The sequence below is a fragment of the Taudactylus pleione genome, unplaced genomic scaffold, assembly GCF_031769625.1.
Source record: "Taudactylus pleione unplaced genomic scaffold, aTauple2 ptg001139l, whole genome shotgun sequence".
Taxonomy (NCBI): Eukaryota; Metazoa; Chordata; class Amphibia; order Anura; family Myobatrachidae; genus Taudactylus; species Taudactylus pleione.
In genome coordinates this window covers 637,320-657,146 of record NW_028285540.1, presented here as the reverse complement: position 1 = coordinate 657,146, position 19,827 = coordinate 637,320, and the positions used below count along the sequence as shown (strand labels likewise).

Here is a 19,827-nt window from a genome sequence, read left to right as displayed (position 1 = left end):
TACAACATAAGAAGTCACTACGAGCAGTCACTATGAGGAGCACAGATACACTATAATAAGTCACTACGAGGAGTCACTATGAGGAGCACATATACACAATAAGAAGTCACTACAAGGAGTCACTATGAGGAGCACAGACACACTATAAGAAGTCACTATGAGGAGTCACGATGAGGAGCATAGATACACTATGAGGAGTCACTATGAGGAGCACAGATACACCATAAGAAGTCACTATGAGGAGTCACTATGAGGAGCACAGATACAACATAAGAAGTCACTACGAGCAGTCACTATGAGGAGCACAGATACACTATAATAAGTCACTACGAGGAGTCACTATGAGGAGCATAGATACACTATGAGGAGTCACTATGAGGAGCACAGATACAACATAAGAAGTCACTACGAGGAGTCACTATGAGGAGCACAGATACACTATAAGAAGTCATTATGAGGAGTCACTATGAGGAGCACATATACACTATAAGAAGTCACTACGAGGAGTCACTATGAGGAGCACATATACACCATAAGAAGTCAATATGAGGAGTCACTATGAGGAGCACATATACACTATAAGAAGTCACTACGAGGAGTCACTATGAGGAGCACATATACACCATAAGAAGTCACTACGAGGAGTCAATATGAGGAGTCACTATGAGGAGCACATATACACTATAAGAAGTCACTACGAGGAGTCACTATGAGGAGCACAGATACACTATAAGAAATCACTACGAGGAGTCACTATGAGGAGCACATATACACTATAAGAAGTCACTACGAGGAGTCACTATGAGGAGCACAGATACACTATAAGAAATCTTTACGAGGAGTCACTATGACGAGCACATATACACTATGAGGAGTCACTATGAGGAGCACATATATACGCTATAAGATGTCGCTATGAGGAGCACAGATACACTATGAGGAGACACTATCAGGAGCACAGATACACCATAAGAAGTCACTACGAGGAGTCACTATGAGGAGCACATATACACCATAAGAAGTCACTATGAGGAGTCACTATGAGGAGCACATATACACCATAAGAAGTCACTATGAGGAGTCACAATGACGAGCACAGATACACCATAAGAAATCACTACGAGGAGTCACTATGACGAGCACAAATACACTATAAGAAGTCACTACGAGGAGTCACTATGAGGAGCACAGATACACCATAAGAAGTCACTATGAGGAGTCACTTTGAGGAGCACAGATACACTATAAGAAGTCACTATGAGGAGTCACTATGAGGAGCACAGATACACTATAGGAAGTCACTGCGAGGAGTCACTGTGAGGAGCACAGATACACTAAAAGAAGTCACTATGAGGAGCACAGATACACTAAAAGAAGTCGCTATGAGGAGTCACTATGAGGTGCACAGATACACTAAGAAGTCACTACGAGGAGTCACTATGAGGAGCACAGATACAGTATAAGAAGTCACTATGAGGAGCTAAGATACACTATAAGAAGTCACTATGAGGAGCACAGATACACTATAAGAAGTCACTACGAGGAGTCACTATGAGGAGCACATATACACTATAAGAAGTCACTATGAGGAGCACGGATACACTATAAGAAGTCACTATGAGGAGCACAGATACACTATAAGATGTCACTATGTGGAGTCACTATGAGGAGCACAGATACACTATGAAGAGTCACTATGAGGAGCACAGATACACCATAAGAAGTCACTATGAGGAGTCACTATGAGGAGCACATATACACTATAAGAAATCTCTACGAGGAGTCACTATGAGGAGCACATATACACTATAAGAAGTCACTACGAGGAGTCACTATGAGGAGCACAGATACACTATAAGAAGTCACTACGAGGAGTCACTATGAGGAGCACAGATACACTATAAGAAGTCACTATGAGGAGCACAGATACACTATAAGATGTCACTATGTGGAGTCACTATGAGGAGCACAGATACACTATGAGGAGTCACTATGAGGAGCACAGATACACCATAAGAAGTCACTATGAGGAGTCACTATGAGGAGCACATATACACTATAAGAAATCTCTACGAGGAGTCTCTATGAGGAGCATATATACACCATAAGAAGTCACTACGAGGAGTCACTATGAGGAGCACAGATACACTATAAGAAGTCACTACGAGGAGTCACTATGAGGAGCACAGATACACTATAAGAAGTCACTACGAGGAGTCACTATGAGGAGCACAGATACACTATAAGAAGTCACAACGAGGAGTCACTATGAGGAGCACAGATACACCAGAAGAAGTCACTACAAGGAGTCACTATGAGGAGCACAGATACACCATAAGAAGTCACTACGAGGAGTCACTATGAGGAGCACAGATACACCATAAGAAGTCACTACGAGGAGTCACTATGAGGAGCACAGATACACTATAAGAACTCACTACAAGGAGTCACTATGAAGAGCACAGATACACTATAAGAAATCACTACGAGGAGTCATTATGAGGAGCACATATACACCATAAGAAGTCACTACGAGGAGTCACTATGAGGAGCACAGATACACCATAGGAAGTCACTACGAGGAGTCACTATGAGCACAGATACACCATAAGAAATCACTATGAGGAGTCACTATGAGGAGCACAGATACACTATAAGAAATCATTACGAGGAGTCACTATGACGAGCACAGATACAGCATAAGAAGTCACTACGAGGAGTCACTATGAGCACAGATACACCATAAGAAGTCACTACGAGGAGTCACTGTGAGGAGCACAGATACACCATAAGAAGTCACTATGAGGAGTCACTATGAGGAGCACATATACACCATAAGAAGTCACTATGAGGAGTCACAATGACGAGCACAGATACACCATAAGAAATCACTACGAGGAGTCACTATGACGAGCACAAATACACTATAAGAAGTCACTACGAGGAGTCACTATGAGGAGCACAGATACACCATAAGAAGTCACTATGAGGAGTCACTTTGAGGAGCACAGATACACTATAAGAAGTCACTATGAGGAGTCACTATGAGGAGCACAGATACACTATAGGAAGTCACTGCGAGGAGTCACTGTGAGGAGCACAGATACACTAAAAGAAGTCACTATGAGGAGCACAGATACACTAAAAGAAGTCGCTATGAGGAGTCACTATGAGGTGCACAGATACACTAAGAAGTCACTACGAGGAGTCACTATGAGGAGCACAGATACAGTATAAGAAGTCACTATGAGGAGCTAAGATACACTATAAGAAGTCACTATGAGGAGCACAGATACACTATAAGAAGTCACTACGAGGAGTCACTATGAGGAGCACATATACACTATAAGAAGTCACTATGAGGAGCACAGATACACTATAAGAAGTCACTATGAGGAGCACAGATACACTATAAGATGTCACTATGTGGAGTCACTATGAGGAGCACAGATACACTATGAAGAGTCACTATGAGGAGCACAGATACACCATAAGAAGTCACTATGAGGAGTCACTATGAGGAGCACATATACACTATAAGAAGTCACTACGAGGAGTCACTATGAGGAGCACAGATACACTATAAGAAATCACTACGAGGAGTCACTATGAGGAGCACATATACACTATAAGAAGTCACTACGAGGAGTCACTATGAGGAGCACAGATACACTATAAGAAATCTTTACGAGGAGTCACTATGACGAGCACATATACACTATGAGGAGTCACTATGAGGAGCACATATATACGCTATAAGATGTCGCTATGAGGAGCACAGATACACTATGAGGAGACACTATCAGGAGCACAGATACACCATAAGAAGTCACTACGAGGAGTCACTATGAGGAGCACATATACACCATAAGAAGTCACTATGAGGAGTCACTATGAGGAGCACATATACACCATAAGAAGTCACTATGAGGAGTCACAATGACGAGCACAGATACACCATAAGAAATCACTACGAGGAGTCACTATGACGAGCACAAATACACTATAAGAAGTCACTACGAGGAGTCACTATGAGGAGCACAGATACACCATAAGAAGTCACTATGAGGAGTCACTTTGAGGAGCACAGATACACTATAAGAAGTCACTATGAGGAGTCACTATGAGGAGCACAGATACACTATAGGAAGTCACTGCGAGGAGTCACTGTGAGGAGCACAGATACACTAAAAGAAGTCACTATGAGGAGCACAGATACACTAAAAGAAGTCGCTATGAGGAGTCACTATGAGGTGCACAGATACACTAAGAAGTCACTACGAGGAGTCACTATGAGGAGCACAGATACAGTATAAGAAGTCACTATGAGGAGCTAAGATACACTATAAGAAGTCACTATGAGGAGCACAGATACACTATAAGAAGTCACTACGAGGAGTCACTATGAGGAGCACATATACACTATAAGAAGTCACTATGAGGAGCACGGATACACTATAAGAAGTCACTATGAGGAGCACAGATACACTATAAGATGTCACTATGTGGAGTCACTATGAGGAGCACAGATACACTATGAAGAGTCACTATGAGGAGCACAGATACACCATAAGAAGTCACTATGAGGAGTCACTATGAGGAGCACATATACACTATAAGAAATCTCTACGAGGAGTCACTATGAGGAGCACATATACACTATAAGAAGTCACTACGAGGAGTCACTATGAGGAGCACAGATACACTATAAGAAGTCACTACGAGGAGTCACTATGAGGAGCACAGATACACTATAAGAAGTCACTATGAGGAGCACAGATACACTATAAGATGTCACTATGTGGAGTCACTATGAGGAGCACAGATACACTATGAGGAGTCACTATGAGGAGCACAGATACACCATAAGAAGTCACTATGAGGAGTCACTATGAGGAGCACATATACACTATAAGAAATCTCTACGAGGAGTCTCTATGAGGAGCATATATACACCATAAGAAGTCACTACGAGGAGTCACTATGAGGAGCACAGATACACTATAAGAAGTCACTACGAGGAGTCACTATGAGGAGCACAGATACACTATAAGAAGTCACTACGAGGAGTCACTATGAGGAGCACAGATACACTATAAGAAGTCACAACGAGGAGTCACTATGAGGAGCACAGATACACCAGAAGAAGTCACTACAAGGAGTCACTATGAGGAGCACAGATACACCATAAGAAGTCACTACGAGAAGTCACTATGAGGAGCACAGATACACCATAAGAAGTCACTACGAGGAGTCACTATGAGGAGCACAGATACACTATAAGAACTCACTACAAGGAGTCACTATGAAGAGCACAGATACACTATAAGAAATCACTACGAGGAGTCACTATGAGGAGCACATATACACCATAAGAAGTCACTGCGAGGAGTCACTATGAGGAGCACAGATACACCATAGGAAGTCACTACGAGGAGTCACTATGAGCACAGATACACCATAAGAAGTCACTACGAGGAGTCACTGTGAGGAGCACAGATACACCATAAGAAGTCACTATGAGGAGTCACTATGAGGAGCACATATACACCATAAGAAGTCACTATGAGGAGTCACAATGACGAGCACAGATACACCATAAGAAATCACTACGAGGAGTCACTATGACGAGCACAAATACACTATAAGAAGTCACTACGAGGAGTCACTATGAGGAGCACAGATACACCATAAGAAGTCACTATGAGGAGTCACTTTGAGGAGCACAGATACACTATAAGAAGTCACTATGAGGAGTCACTATGAGGAGCACAGATACACTATAGGAAGTCACTGCGAGGAGTCACTGTGAGGAGCACAGATACACTAAAAGAAGTCACTATGAGGAGCACAGATACACTAAAAGAAGTCGCTATGAGGAGTCACTATGAGGTGCACAGATACACTAAGAAGTCACTACGAGGAGTCACTATGAGGAGCACAGATACAGTATAAGAAGTCACTATGAGGAGCTAAGATACACTATAAGAAGTCACTATGAGGAGCACAGATACACTATAAGAAGTCACTACGAGGAGTCACTATGAGGAGCACATATACACTATTAGAAGTCACTATGAGGAGCACGGATACACTATAAGAAGTCACTATGAGGAGCACAGATACACTATAAGATGTCACTATGTGGAGTCACTATGAGGAGCACAGATACACTATGAAGAGTCACTATGAGGAGCACAGATACACCATAAGAAGTCACTATGAGGAGTCACTATGAGGAGCACATATACACTATAAGAAATCTCTACGAGGAGTCACTATGAGGAGCACATATACACTATAAGAAGTCACTACGAGGAGTCACTATGAGGAGCACAGATACACTATAAGAAGTCACTACGAGGAGTCACTATGAGGAGCACAGATACACTATAAGAAGTCACTATGAGGAGCACAGATACACTATAAGATGTCACTATGTGGAGTCACTATGAGGAGCACAGATACACTATGAGGAGTCACTATGAGGAGCACAGATACACCATAAGAAGTCACTATGAGGAGTCACTATGAGGAGCACATATACACTATAAGAAATCTCTACGAGGAGTCTCTATGAGGAGCATATATACACCATAAGAAGTCACTACGAGGAGTCACTATGAGGAGCACAGATACACTATAAGAAGTCACTACGAGGAGTCACTATGAGGAGCACAGATACACTATAAGAAGTCACTACGAGGAGTCACTATGAGGAGCACAGATACACTATAAGAAGTCACAACGAGGAGTCACTATGAGGAGCACAGATACACCAGAAGAAGTCACTACAAGGAGTCACTATGAGGAGCACAGATACACCATAAGAAGTCACTACGAGGAGTCACTATGAGGAGCACAGATACACCATAAGAAGTCACTACGAGGAGTCACTATGAGGAGCACAGATACACTATAAGAACTCACTACAAGGAGTCACTATGAAGAGCACAGATACACTATAAGAAATCACTACGAGGAGTCACTATGAGGAGCACATATACACCATAAGAAGTCACTACGAGGAGTCACTATGAGGAGCACAGATACACCATAGGAAGTCACTACGAGGAGTCACTATGAGCACAGATACACCATAAGAAATCACTATGAGGAGTCACTATGAGGAGCACAGATACACTATAAGAAATCATTACGAGGAGTCACTATGACGAGCACAGATACAGCATAAGAAGTCACTACGAGGAGTCACTATGAGCACAGATACACCATAAGAAGTCACTACGAGGAGTCACTGTGAGGAGCACAGATACACTATAAGAAATTATTACGAGGTGTCACAATGAGGAGCACATATACACTATAAGAAGTCACTACGAGGAGCACAGATACACTATAAGAAATCACTATGAGGAGTCACTATGAGCACAGATACACCATAGGAAGTCACTACGAGGAGTCACTATGAGCACAGATACACCATAAGAAGTCACTACGAGGAGTCACTATGAGGAGCACAGATACACTATAAGAAATCACTATGAGGAGTCACTATGAGGAGCACAGATACACTATAAGAAGTCACTATGAGGAGTCACTATGAGGAGCATTTTCGGCCTGATTCACCCTGATGGTTGATGTCCATATCCGATGGATGGGCGTCTGCACATGTGCAGAATGAGTCCCATGATCATGGTTGCAGAGACCCCTGAGCTTCAGCCTGTTAACCATCGGCACCCATTTGAGGACGAGGACAGAGCGGCGCTGTCCTGCACTCTTGGACATGGGTGGGGTGCCACCCTGTTTACTGGGAGTGCTGAGGCCACGGTCTGCATCATAGGACCCAGACTTCGTGGTCCTGTAAGCACCCAGGAGTCGTTCATGCAGAGAAAGGTTCAGCTTATGCAGTCTGGCCAAAGCAGCAGCGGATGCAGGAAGTGTCCGTTTCCTGTACATTAGCATATTTGTTGGATGGCTGTGCAATACCATCTGCATTGGAATCAGGACCATAAACACTATGAGAAGTCACTGTAAGGAGCACAGACTCGCTATAATGAGGAGCACAGACTCGCTATAATGAGGAGCACAGACTCGCTATAATGAGGAGCGCAGACTCGCTATAATGAGGAGCGCAGACTCGCTATAATGAGGAGCGCAGACTCGCTATAATGAGGAGCGCAGACTCGCTATAATGAGGAGCGCAGACTCGCTATAATGAGGACCGCAGACTCGCTATAATGAGGAGCGCAGACTCGCTATAATGAGGAGCGCAGACTCGCTATAATGAGGAGCGCAGACTCACTATAATGAGGATAACAGTTACTATGGGGCAGGGCCATAACTAGGGTGGTGCGACATGTGCCACGGCACAGGGCACCACAGGATAGGGGGCGCTGCTCGGGCCTGTCCACTTTCTGTTTCTGATAGATCATTCTCACTTGTACAGTAGCTTTCTTCTCTTTTATCCCCATTATCTCCTCCCTGGCCAACTCCCCCTACATCTGGCCACCTCCTCATGCACCTTCAGTCACATCCTCTTTTATTTAAACACATTTCAAAATACTGTCATACCTGGGATTCAAACCGGTCACTTCTCACTTGGCAGTCAGACACCTTACACATGGAGCTATCTGCCCCACAATTTCTGAACACAGCCGCTGATTCCCAGCCTTGGTCTTACCAGCACACCATCAGTAACTTTGCCGGTGAGATCAGCTGCCTGCGCAGGGTACATACACAGCTCTCCTACATATAGAGCTGGCGCGTTATACTGCATCATTATTGTGTATGGTCAATGCAGCCATTGGATTCGCAGTGACACCAGCAAAACAGTGGTACAATGGGATCAGTACTTCTTCATCATCGTATGGGGGGGGGGGTGCCAATGCTGTTTCTGGCCCAAGTCACCAAAATGTCTAGTTACGGCTCCGCTATGGGGTCTAGTCTTTAACCCTTAATTTTACAAACGTAGATAAAATAATGTAACATTTTAGCCTACTCTTGTAGAAATTAAGTTTCGGAACCATTCATTATAAAGGTAACACAGGAGACATTTCAGTCCCGATGTGGCCCGCTGTCCCTATACTATAGCATGGGGACCAACCGTCATGAAGCCCCAAAAATACAAAATTTTCGGAGTTTGACAGCTGTAACCTTCGCCATCTTCACAAGGTGCCACTTAATGGACTCCAGCTTCTTTCTGTGGGAAGGAATTCTGGGGGTTGCTAAGAGATACCCCGTTCCTGTTCAGCTGCTTTGTGCGCATCCAGGAGTCACACATGTGTACTAGGACCTCAGAGTCAGTAATTAGTAGTGGTGATAGGAACGTAGGGACAGCTGATCCTTAATGTTGGGTTGCTCAGGTGTTTTAGTGTCCACTGCTGTTAGATACTTGGTTTTTGGGAGCCATCCTGTCTGGTAATGAAAAAGCCCCTATGAGGAGTCACTGGGCCTGAATGAGAGGTAGACGCTGCTGCTTGCATATGTTGGCGTGTGCTAGCTTACACCTGAATGTGCTAGCTCTGAGACGCCCACTTTCAGTGTTTCTGTACAATGCAACACCACCACTGATTCTACACACTGCAACACCACCACTGATTCTACACACTGCAACACCACCACTGATTCTACACACTGCAACGCCACCACTGATTCTACACACTGCAACGCCACCACTGATTCTACACACTGCAACACCACCACTGATTCTACACACTGCAACGCCACCACTGATTCTACACACTGCAACGCCACCACTGATTCTACACACTGCAACGCCACCAATGATTCTACACACTGCAACGCCACCACTGATTCTACACACTGCAACGCCACCAATGATTCTACACACTGCAACACCACCACTGATTCTACACACTGCAACACCACCACTGATTCTACACACTGCAACGCCACCAATGATTCTACACACTGCAACACCACCACTGATTCTACACACTGCAACGCCACCACTGATTCTACATACGCCCCCAGCAGCACAACACTTGCATCAGCCCTGTGCACTTTCTCCATCTGAACATGTGGCCGCCTTTACTGACACACCTGCGACACTCTCATAACATGCCCATGTGCTCAATTCAGGCTACCTCCAAGTCACTGCCCAGGTATGCCCATCAGGGGCATATCTACCCCTCAACCAGTATGGCACTCGCCACTCAGGCGGGGTGCCACCTGGTGATGCCATCTGCAGCTAGGAGATAGATAATCCCCAACTCATGCATACATCCACCGGGAGCATGGGTCAGTTTCCATTGGGCAGGTACCTGACCAACTATGAGGTGGCCTAATTCCCCTTCTCACACAGGGCATGGGCCTTGGAGGGCTCCTGTACTGCTGAGCTTATCAGATCACCACAGGCCAGCTGGCTATTACAGTCATCCGGTACACGCCCCCTGGAAACCAGCAAGTGTGACAGACCTCTCGCACCTCTGAGGAGTGGGAGATAAACATAGCCCACCCTGCCGGCGGAATGTGCGGACCAGAAGAAAAGCACAGTCACCGCTCAACAGCATAGCATACCTGGTGACCTACAGCCTGCACGCCGGAGGACAGCACAGTCACCGCTCCACAGCATAGCATACCTGGTGACCTACAGCCTGTACACCGGAGGACAGCACAGTCACCGCTCCACAGCATAGCATACCTGGTGACCTACAGCCTGCACACCGGAGGACAGCACAGTCATCACTCCACAGCATAGCATACCTGGTGATCTACAGCCTGCACGCCGGAGGACAGCACAGTCACCGCTCCACAGCATAGCATACCTGGTGACCTACAGCCTGCACGCCGGAGGACAGCACAGTCACCGCTCCACAGCATAGCATACCTGGTGACATACAGCCTGCACACCGGAGGACAGCACAGTCACCGCTCCACAGCATAGCATACCTGGTGACCTACAGCCTGTACACCGGAGGACAGCACAGTCACCGCTCCACAGCATAGCATACCTGGTGACCTACAGCCTGCACACCGGAGGACAGCACAGTCACCGCTCCACAGCATAGCATACCTGGTGACATACAGCCTGCACACCGGAGGACAGTACAGTCACCGCTCCACAGCATAGCATACCTGGTGACATACAGCCTGCACGCCGGAGGACAGCACAGTCACCGCTCCACAGCATAGCATACCTGGTGACATACAGCCTGCACGCCGGAGGACAGCACAGTCACCGCTCCACAGCATAGCATACCTGGTGACATACAGCCTGCACACCGGAGGACAGCACACTAATCGCTCCACAGCATAGCATATCTGGTGACCTACAGCCTGCACACCGGAGGACAGCACAGTCACCGCTCCACAGCGTAGCATTCCTGGTGACCTACAGCCTGTACACCGGAGGACAGCACAGTCACCGCTCCACAGCATAGCATACCTGGTGACCTACAGCCTGTACACCGGAGGACAGCACAGTCACCGCTCCACAGCATAGCATACCTGGTGACCTACAGCCTGCACACCGGAGTACAGCACAGTCACCGCTCCACAGCATAGCATACCTGGTGACCTACAGCCTGTACACCGGAGGACAGCACAGTCACCGCTCCACAGCATAGCATACCTGGTGACCTACAGCCTGTACACCGGAGGACAGCACTGTCACCGCTCCACAGCATAGCATACCTGGTGACCTACAGCCTGTACAGCGGAGGACAGTACAGTCACCGCTCCACAGCATAGCATACCTGGTGACCTACAGCCGGTACACCGGAGGACAGCACAGTCACCGCTCCACAGCATAGCATACCTGGTGACATACAGCCTGCACGCCGGAGGACAGCACAGTCACCGCTCCACAGCATAGCATACCTGGTGACATACAGCCTGCATGCCGGAGGACAGCACAGTCACCGCTCCACAGCATAGCATACCTGGTGACATACAGCCTGCACACCGGAGGACAGCACACTAATCGCTCCACAGCATAGCATACCTGGTGACCTACAGCCTGTACACCGGAGGACAGCACAGTCACCGCTCCACAGCATAGCATACCTGGTGACCTACAGCCTGCACACCGGAGGACAGTACAGTCACCGCTCCACAGCATAGCATACCTGGTGACCTAAAGCCTGTACACCGGAGGACAGCACAGTCACCGCTCCACAGCATAGCATACCTGGTGACATACAGCCTGCACGCCGGAGGACAGCACAGTCACCGCTCCACAGCATAGCATACCTGGTGACATACAGCCTGCACACCGGAGGACAGCACACTCATCGCTCCACAGCATAGCATACCTGGTGACCTACAGCCTGTACACCGGAGGACAGCACAGTCACCACTCCACAGCATAGCATACCTGGTGACATACAGCCTGCACACCGGAGGACAGCACAGTCACCGCTCCACAGCATAGCATACCTGGTGACATACAGCCTGCACACCGGAGGACAGCACAGTCCCCGCTCCACAGCATAGCATACCTGGTGACCTACAGCCTGCACACCGGAGGACAGCACAGTCACCGCTCCACAGCATAGCATACCTGGTGACCTACAGCCTGCACACCGGAGGACAGCACAGTCACCGCTCCACAGCATAGCATACCTGGTGATCTACAGCCTGCATGCCAGAGGACAGCACAGTCACTGCTCCACAGCATAGCATACCTGGTGACATACAGCCTGCACGCCGGAGGTCAGCACAGTCACCGCTCCACAGCATAGCATACCTGGTGACCTACAGCCTGCACACCGGAGGACAGCACAGTCCCCGCTCCACAGCATAGCATACCTGGTGACCTACAGCCTGCACACCGGAGGACAGCACAGTCACCGCTCCACAGCATAGCATACCTGGTGATCTACAGCCTGCACACCGGAGGACAGCAAAGTCACCGCTCCACAGCATAGCATACCTGGTGACCTACAGCCTGCACACCGGAGGACAGCACAGTCACCGCTCCACAGCATAGCATACCTGGTGACCTACAGCCTGCACACCGGAGGACAGCAAAGTCACCGCTCCACAGCATAGCATACCTGGTGACCTACAGCCTGCACACCGGAGGACAGCAAAGTCACCGCTCCACAGCATAGCATACCTGGTGACCTACAGCCTGCACACCGGAGGACAGCACAGTCACCTCTCCAAAAATGCGATCATAGCTCCCGAATGTGTTAACCCGGCACCTGCAGGGTGACGGGCTCCTACTGCACATGAGCTGCGCCCTTTGCCGGCGGACAGATCTGGGAGTTCCCTCCGCTGGCTGATATGCGGTAAGTGCCTATAGGCTACAGCGGCTAATGTTGTCTTCTGATGGGGCCAATATCAGGAATGCTTTGCATACCGGATATGGGTACATTTGGCAGCATCGCATCTCCCATAGAAACCTGAGTGGGTAACTCCCCGCAGGTTACACATTATACTGCCTGAGTGGGTAACTCCCCGCAGGTTACACATTATACCGCCTGAGTGGGTAACTCCCCGCAGGTTACACATTATACTGCCTGAGTGGGTAACTCCCCGCAGATTACACATTATACCGCCTGAGTGGGTAACTCCCCGCAGGTTACACATTATACTGCCTGAGTGGGTAACTCCCTGCAGGTTACACATTATACCGCCTGAGTGGGTATCTCCCCGCAGGTTACACATTATACTGCCTGAGTGGGTAACTCCCCGCAGGTTACACATTATACCGCCTGAGTGGGTAACTCCCCGCAGGTTACACATTATACCGCCTGAGTGGGTAACTCCCCGCAGGTTACACATTATACCGCCTGAGTGGGTAACTCCCCGCAGGTTACACATTATACCGCCTGAGTGGGTAACTCCCCGCAGGTTACACATTATACCGCCTGAGTGGGTAACTCCCCGCAGGTTACACATTATACCGCCTGAGTGGGTAACTCCCCGCAGGTTACACATTATACCGCCTGAGTGGGTAACTCCCCGCAGGTTACACATTATACCGCCTGAGTGGGTAACTCCCCGCAGGTTACACATTATACCGCCTGAGTGGGTAACTCCCCGCAGGTTACACATTATACCGCCTGAGTGGGTAACTCCCCGCAGGTTACACATTATACTGCCTGAGTGGGTAACTCCCCGCAGGTTACACATTATACCGCCTGAGTGGGTAACTCCCCGCAGGTTACACATTATACCGCTTGAGTGGGTAACTCCCCGCAGGTTACACATTATACTGCCTCGGATGGGTGGACCTCGTAGAACTACATGTCATGTTACTGTCTGTGCATTTTCAGTCCACTTCTCAATAAATGTATTAATAAATGTAATCGTAACTCTGTATAGAATAAACATTTATTTATCGGTAGAGACATCGTCCACTAATAACAATCATATAGTTTTCTGTCCAACATAATTTTATCATTTACATTATTCCCATCCTAGTTTTTCTAAGCCGTCCAAATTATTACAATAATGAGAGCGTGAGATGGAGAGAGGGGGAGAGAGAAAGAGAGATGGGAGAGAGAGAAGAGAGATGGGAGGGAGAGAGACAGAGAAGAGAGAGAGGGGAGAGAGAGACAGAGATGGGAGAGAGGGGGAGAGAGAGAGAGAGATGGGAGAGAGGGGGAGAGAGAAAGAGAGAGACGGGGAGAGAGAAAGAGAGAGAGGGGGAGAGACGGGGAGTGAGAAAGAGAGATGGGAGAGAGAGAGACAGAGAAGAGAGAGAGGGGGAGAGAGAAAGAGAGAGATGGGGAGAGATGGGGAGAGAGATGGGGAGAGAGATGGGGAGAGAGAGACAAAGAAGAGAGAGAGGGGGGAAAGAAAGAGATGGGGAGAGAGCGGGGGAGAGTGAAAGAGAGCGAGAGAGAAAGAGAGGGAGAGAGAAAGAGAGATGGGGAGAGAGAAAGAGAGATGGGGAGAGAGAAAGAGAGATGGGGAGAGAGAAAGAGAGGGAGAGAGAAAGAGAGATGGGGAGAGAGAAAGAGAGGGAGAGAGAAAGAGAGATGGGGAGAGAGAAAGAGAGGGAGAGATAAAGAGAGATGGGGAGAGAGAAAGAGAGGGAGAGAGAAAGAGAGGGAGAGAGAAAGAGAGATGGGGAGAGAAAGAGATGGAGAGAGAAAGAGATGGGGAGAGAGAGAGGGGGAGAAGGAGAGCGGGGGAGAGAGAAAGAGATGAGAGAGAGAGAGGGGGGAGGAGATTATAGAGATGGACATAAGGAGAAATGAGAAAGACTGAGGGATGAATGGAGGGAAAGAGTGGAGTGAGAGATTCCCTGTATCATGTAATGCTTACCCCAGCTCCCCTGTATCATGTAATGCTTACCCCAGCTCCCCTGTATCAGGTAATGCTTACCCCAGCTCCCCTGTATCATGCAATGCTTACCCCAGCTCCCCTGTATCATGTAATGCTTACCCCAGCTCCCCTGTATCATGCAATGCTTACCCCAGCTCCCCTGTATCATGCAATGCTTACCCCAGCTCCCCTGTATCATGTAATGCTTACCCCAGCTCCCCTGTATCATGTAATGCCCCCCTGTATCATGTAATGCTTACCCCAGCTCCCCTGTATCATGTAATGCTTACCCCAGCTCCCCTGTATCATGCAATGCTAACCCCAGCTCCCCTGTGTCATGCAATGCTTACCCCAGCTCCCCTGTATCATGCAATGCTTACCCCAGCTCCTCTGTATCATGTAATGCTTACCCCAGCTCCCCTGTATCATGTAATGCTAACCCCAGCTCCCCTGTGTCATGCAATGCTTACCCCAGCTCCCCTGTATCATGCAATGCTTACCCCAGCTCCCCTGTATCATGCAATGCTAACCCCAGCTCCCCTGTATCATGCAATGCTTACCCCAGCTCCCCTGTATCATGCAATGCTTACCCCAGCTCCCCTGTATCATGCAATGCTTACCCCAGCTCCCCTGTATCCTGTAATGCTTACCCCAGCTCCCCTGTATCATGTAATGCTTACCCCAGCTCCCCTGTATCATGCAATGCTTACCCCAGCTCCCCTGTATCATGTAATGCTTGCCCCAGCTCCCCTGTATCAGGTAATGCTTACCCCAGCTCCCCTGTATCCTGTAATGCTTACCCCAGCTCCCCTGTATCAGGTAATGCTTACCCCAGCTCCCCTGTATCATGTAATGCTTACCCCAGCTCCCCTGTATCATGCAATGCTTACCCCAGCTCCCCTGTATCATGCAATGCTTACCCCAGCTCCCCTGTATCCTGTAATGCTTACCCCAGCTCCCCTGTATCAGGTAATGCTTACCCCAGCTCCCCTGTATCGTGTAATGCTTACCCCAGCTCCCCTGTATCATGTAATGCTTACCCCAGCTCCCCTGTATCAGGTAATGCTTACCCCAGCTCCCCTGTATCATGCAATGCTTACCCCAGCTCCCCTGTATCATGTAATGCTTACCCCAGCTCCCCTGTATCATGCAATGGTTACCCCAGCTCCCCTGTATCATGCAATGCTTACCCCAGCTCCCCTGTATCATGTAATGCTTACCCCAGCTCCCCTGTATCATGTAATGCCCCCCTGTATCATGTAATGCTTACCCCAGCTCCCCTGTATCATGTAATGCTTACAACAGCTCCCCTGTATCATGCAATGCTAACCCCAGCTCCCCTGTGTCATGCAATGCTTACCCCAGCTCCCCTGTATCATGCAATGCTTACCCCAGCTCCTCTGTATCATGTAATGCTTACCCCAGCTCCCCTGTATCATGTAATGCTAACCCCAGCTCCCCTGTGTCATGCAATGCTTACCCCAGCTCCCCTGTATCATGCAATGCTTACCCCAGCTCCCCTGTATCATGCAATGCTTACCCCAGCTCCCCCGTATCATGCAATGCTTACCCCAGCTCCCCTGTATCATGTAATGCTTACCCCAGCTCCCCTGTATCATGTAATGCCCCCCTGTATCATGTAATGCTTACCCCAGCTCCCCTGTATCATGTAATGCTTACCCCAGCTCCCCTGTATCATGCAATGCTAACCCCAGCTCCCCTGTGTCATGCAATGCTTACCCCAGCTCCCCTGTATCATGCAATGCTTACCCCAGCTCCTCTGTATCATGTAATGCTTACCCCAGCTCCCCTGTATCATGTAATGCTAACCCCAGCTCCCCTGTGTCATGCAATGCTTACCCCAGCTCCCCTGTATCATGCAATGCTTACCCCAGCTCCCCTGTATCATGCAATGCTAACCCCAGCTCCCCTGTATCATGCAATGCTTACCCCAGCTCCCCTGTATCATGCAATGCTTACCCCAGCTCCCCTGTATCATGCAATGCTTACCCCAGCTCCCCTGTATCATGTAATGCCCCCCTGTATCATGTAATGCTTACCCCAGCTCCCCTGTATCATGTAATGCTTACAACAGCTCCCCTGTATCATGCAATGCTAACCCCAGCTCCCCTGTGTCATGCAATGCTTACCCCAGCTCCCCTGTATCATGCAATGCTTACCCCAGCTCCTCTGTATCATGTAATGCTTACCCCAGCTCCCCTGTATCATGTAATGCTAACCCCAGCTCCCCTGTGTCATGCAATGCTTACCCCAGCTCCCCTGTATCATGCAATGCTTACCCCAGCTCCCCTGTATCATGCAATGCTTACCCCAGCTCCCCCGTATCATGCAATGCTTACCCCAGCTCCCCTGTATCATGTAATGCTTACCCCAGCTCCCCTGTATCATGTAATGCCCCCCTGTATCATGTAATGCTTACCCCAGCTCCCCTGTATCATGTAATGCTTACCCCAGCTCCCCTGTATCATGCAATGCTAACCCCAGCTCCCCTGTGTCATGCAATGCTTACCCCAGCTCCCCTGTATCATGCAATGCTTACCCCAGCTCCTCTGTATCATGTAATGCTTACCCCAGCTCCCCTGTATCATGTAATGCTAACCCCAGCTCCCCTGTGTCATGCAATGCTTACCCCAGCTCCCCTGTATCATGCAATGCTTACCCCAGCTCCCCTGTATCATGCAATGCTAACCCCAGCTCCCCTGTATCATGCAATGCTTACCCCAGCTCCCCTGTATCATGCAATGCTTACCCCAGCTCCCCTGTATCATGCAATGCTTACCCCAGCTCCCCTGTATCATGCAATGCTAACCCCAGCTCCCCTGTATCATGCAATGCTTACCCCAGCTCCCCTGTATCATGCAATGCTTACCCCAGCTCCCCCGTATCATGCAATGCTTACCCCAGCTCCCCTGTATCATGTAATGCTTACCCCAGCTCCCCTGTATCATGTAATGCCCCCCTGTATCATGTAATGCTTACCCCAGCTCCCCTGTATCATGTAATGCTTACCCCAGCTCCCCTGTATCATGCAATGCTAACCCCAGCTCCCCTGTGTCATGCAATGCTTACCCCAGCTCCCCTGTATCATGCAATGCTTACCCCAGCTCCTCTGTATCATGTAATGCTTACCCCAGCTCCCCTGTATCATGTAATGCTAACCCCAGCTCCCCTGTGTCATGCAATGCTTACCCCAGCTCCCCTGTATCATGCAATGCTTACCCCAGCTCCCCTGTATCATGCAATGCTAACCCCAGCTCCCCTGTATCATGCAATGCTTACCCCAGCTCCCCTGTATCATGCAATGCTTACCCCAGCTCCCCTGTATCATGCAATGCTTACCCCAGCTCCCCTGTATCCTGTAATGCTTACCCCAGCTCCCCTGTATCATGTAATGCCCCCCTGTATCATGTAATGCTTACCCCAGCTCCCCTGTATCATGTAATGCTTACCCCAGCTCCCCTGTATCATGCAATGCTAACCCCAGCTCCCCTGTGTCATGCAATGCTTACCCCAGCTCCCCTGTATCAGGTAATGCTAACCCCAGCTCCCCTGTATCCTGTAATGCTTACCCCAGCTCCCCTGTATCAGGTAATGCTTACCCCAGCTCCCCTGTATCGTGTAATGCTTACCCCAGCTCCCCTGTATCATGTAATGCTTACCCCAGCTCCCCTGTATCAGTTAATGCTTACCCCAGCTCCCCTGTATCATGCAATGCTTACCCCAGCTCCCCTGTATCATGTAATGCTTACCCCAGCTCCCCTGTATCATGCAATGCTTACCCCAGCTCCCCTGTATCATGCAATGCTTACCCCAGCTCCCCTGTATCATGTAATGCTTACCCCAGCTCCCCTGTATCATGTAATGCCCCCCTGTATCATGTAATGCTTACCCCAGCTCCCCTGTATCATGTAATGCTTACCCCAGCTCCCCTGTATCATGCAATGCTAACCCCAGCTCCCCTGTGTCATGCAATGCTTACCCCAGCTCCCCTGTATCAGGTAATGCTAACCCCAGCTCCCCTGTATCAGGTAATGCTTACCCCAGCTCCCCTGTATCAGGTAATGCTTACCCCAACTTGTTCCAGTCCTGCCCATGAACTCTCGGGTCCTTGGGTTCCACATAAACTCCTTGAAGTCATCCATATATTGCCCACAGGATTTCTTCTGACTGAGTGCAGCCATTGTGCCTAGAGCTCTCCTATCCTCAGACACTGATGCCCGGGATGCAGCCACCTGTCCTTTTATCCTCTTACAGGCTCCGCCCCTCTATGAATACTCATCTCCTATCTCTGCAGCAGCTCAGGTACAGAGGAGCAATATATGGAGTTCCGGCCGGTAATAATAAAACATGTAACGTGTATTTTGTTTACAAACATCTGAATCCTCCACAGGGAAAACCTTCAGTCCAGGCTTATTCAAGTATAATAGAAGAAAACATAATATAACGGTAAATCAATATTACATGTAACACTCCAATCCTGAACTTTATTAATACAATTTTCAAAAATAAAATGAGATAATTCCCTTAGAAATAGAATATGAATAGTGCAGAGTGACTCAAGGCCTCATTCAGCATGGAAGGCAATTGCTAATATGCACG

At 48.5% G+C, this 19,827-nt stretch overlaps 1 protein-coding gene across 1 annotated transcript in view; it reads right to left on the bottom strand.

The window, feature by feature from the left end:
- The window catches only part of LOC148453493 (sodium/potassium-transporting ATPase subunit beta-2-like), a 64,375-nt gene extending 44,947 nt beyond the window's left edge, over positions 1-19,428 (bottom strand). The window contains exon 1 of the mRNA XM_088462051.1: positions 19,298-19,428. Coding sequence (XP_088318177.1) covers positions 19,298-19,409 — 112 coding nt within the window. The 5' untranslated portion in view covers positions 19,410-19,428. The remainder of the gene's footprint in view (positions 1-19,297) is intronic.
- Between the last annotated feature and the right edge of the window lie 399 nt (positions 19,429-19,827).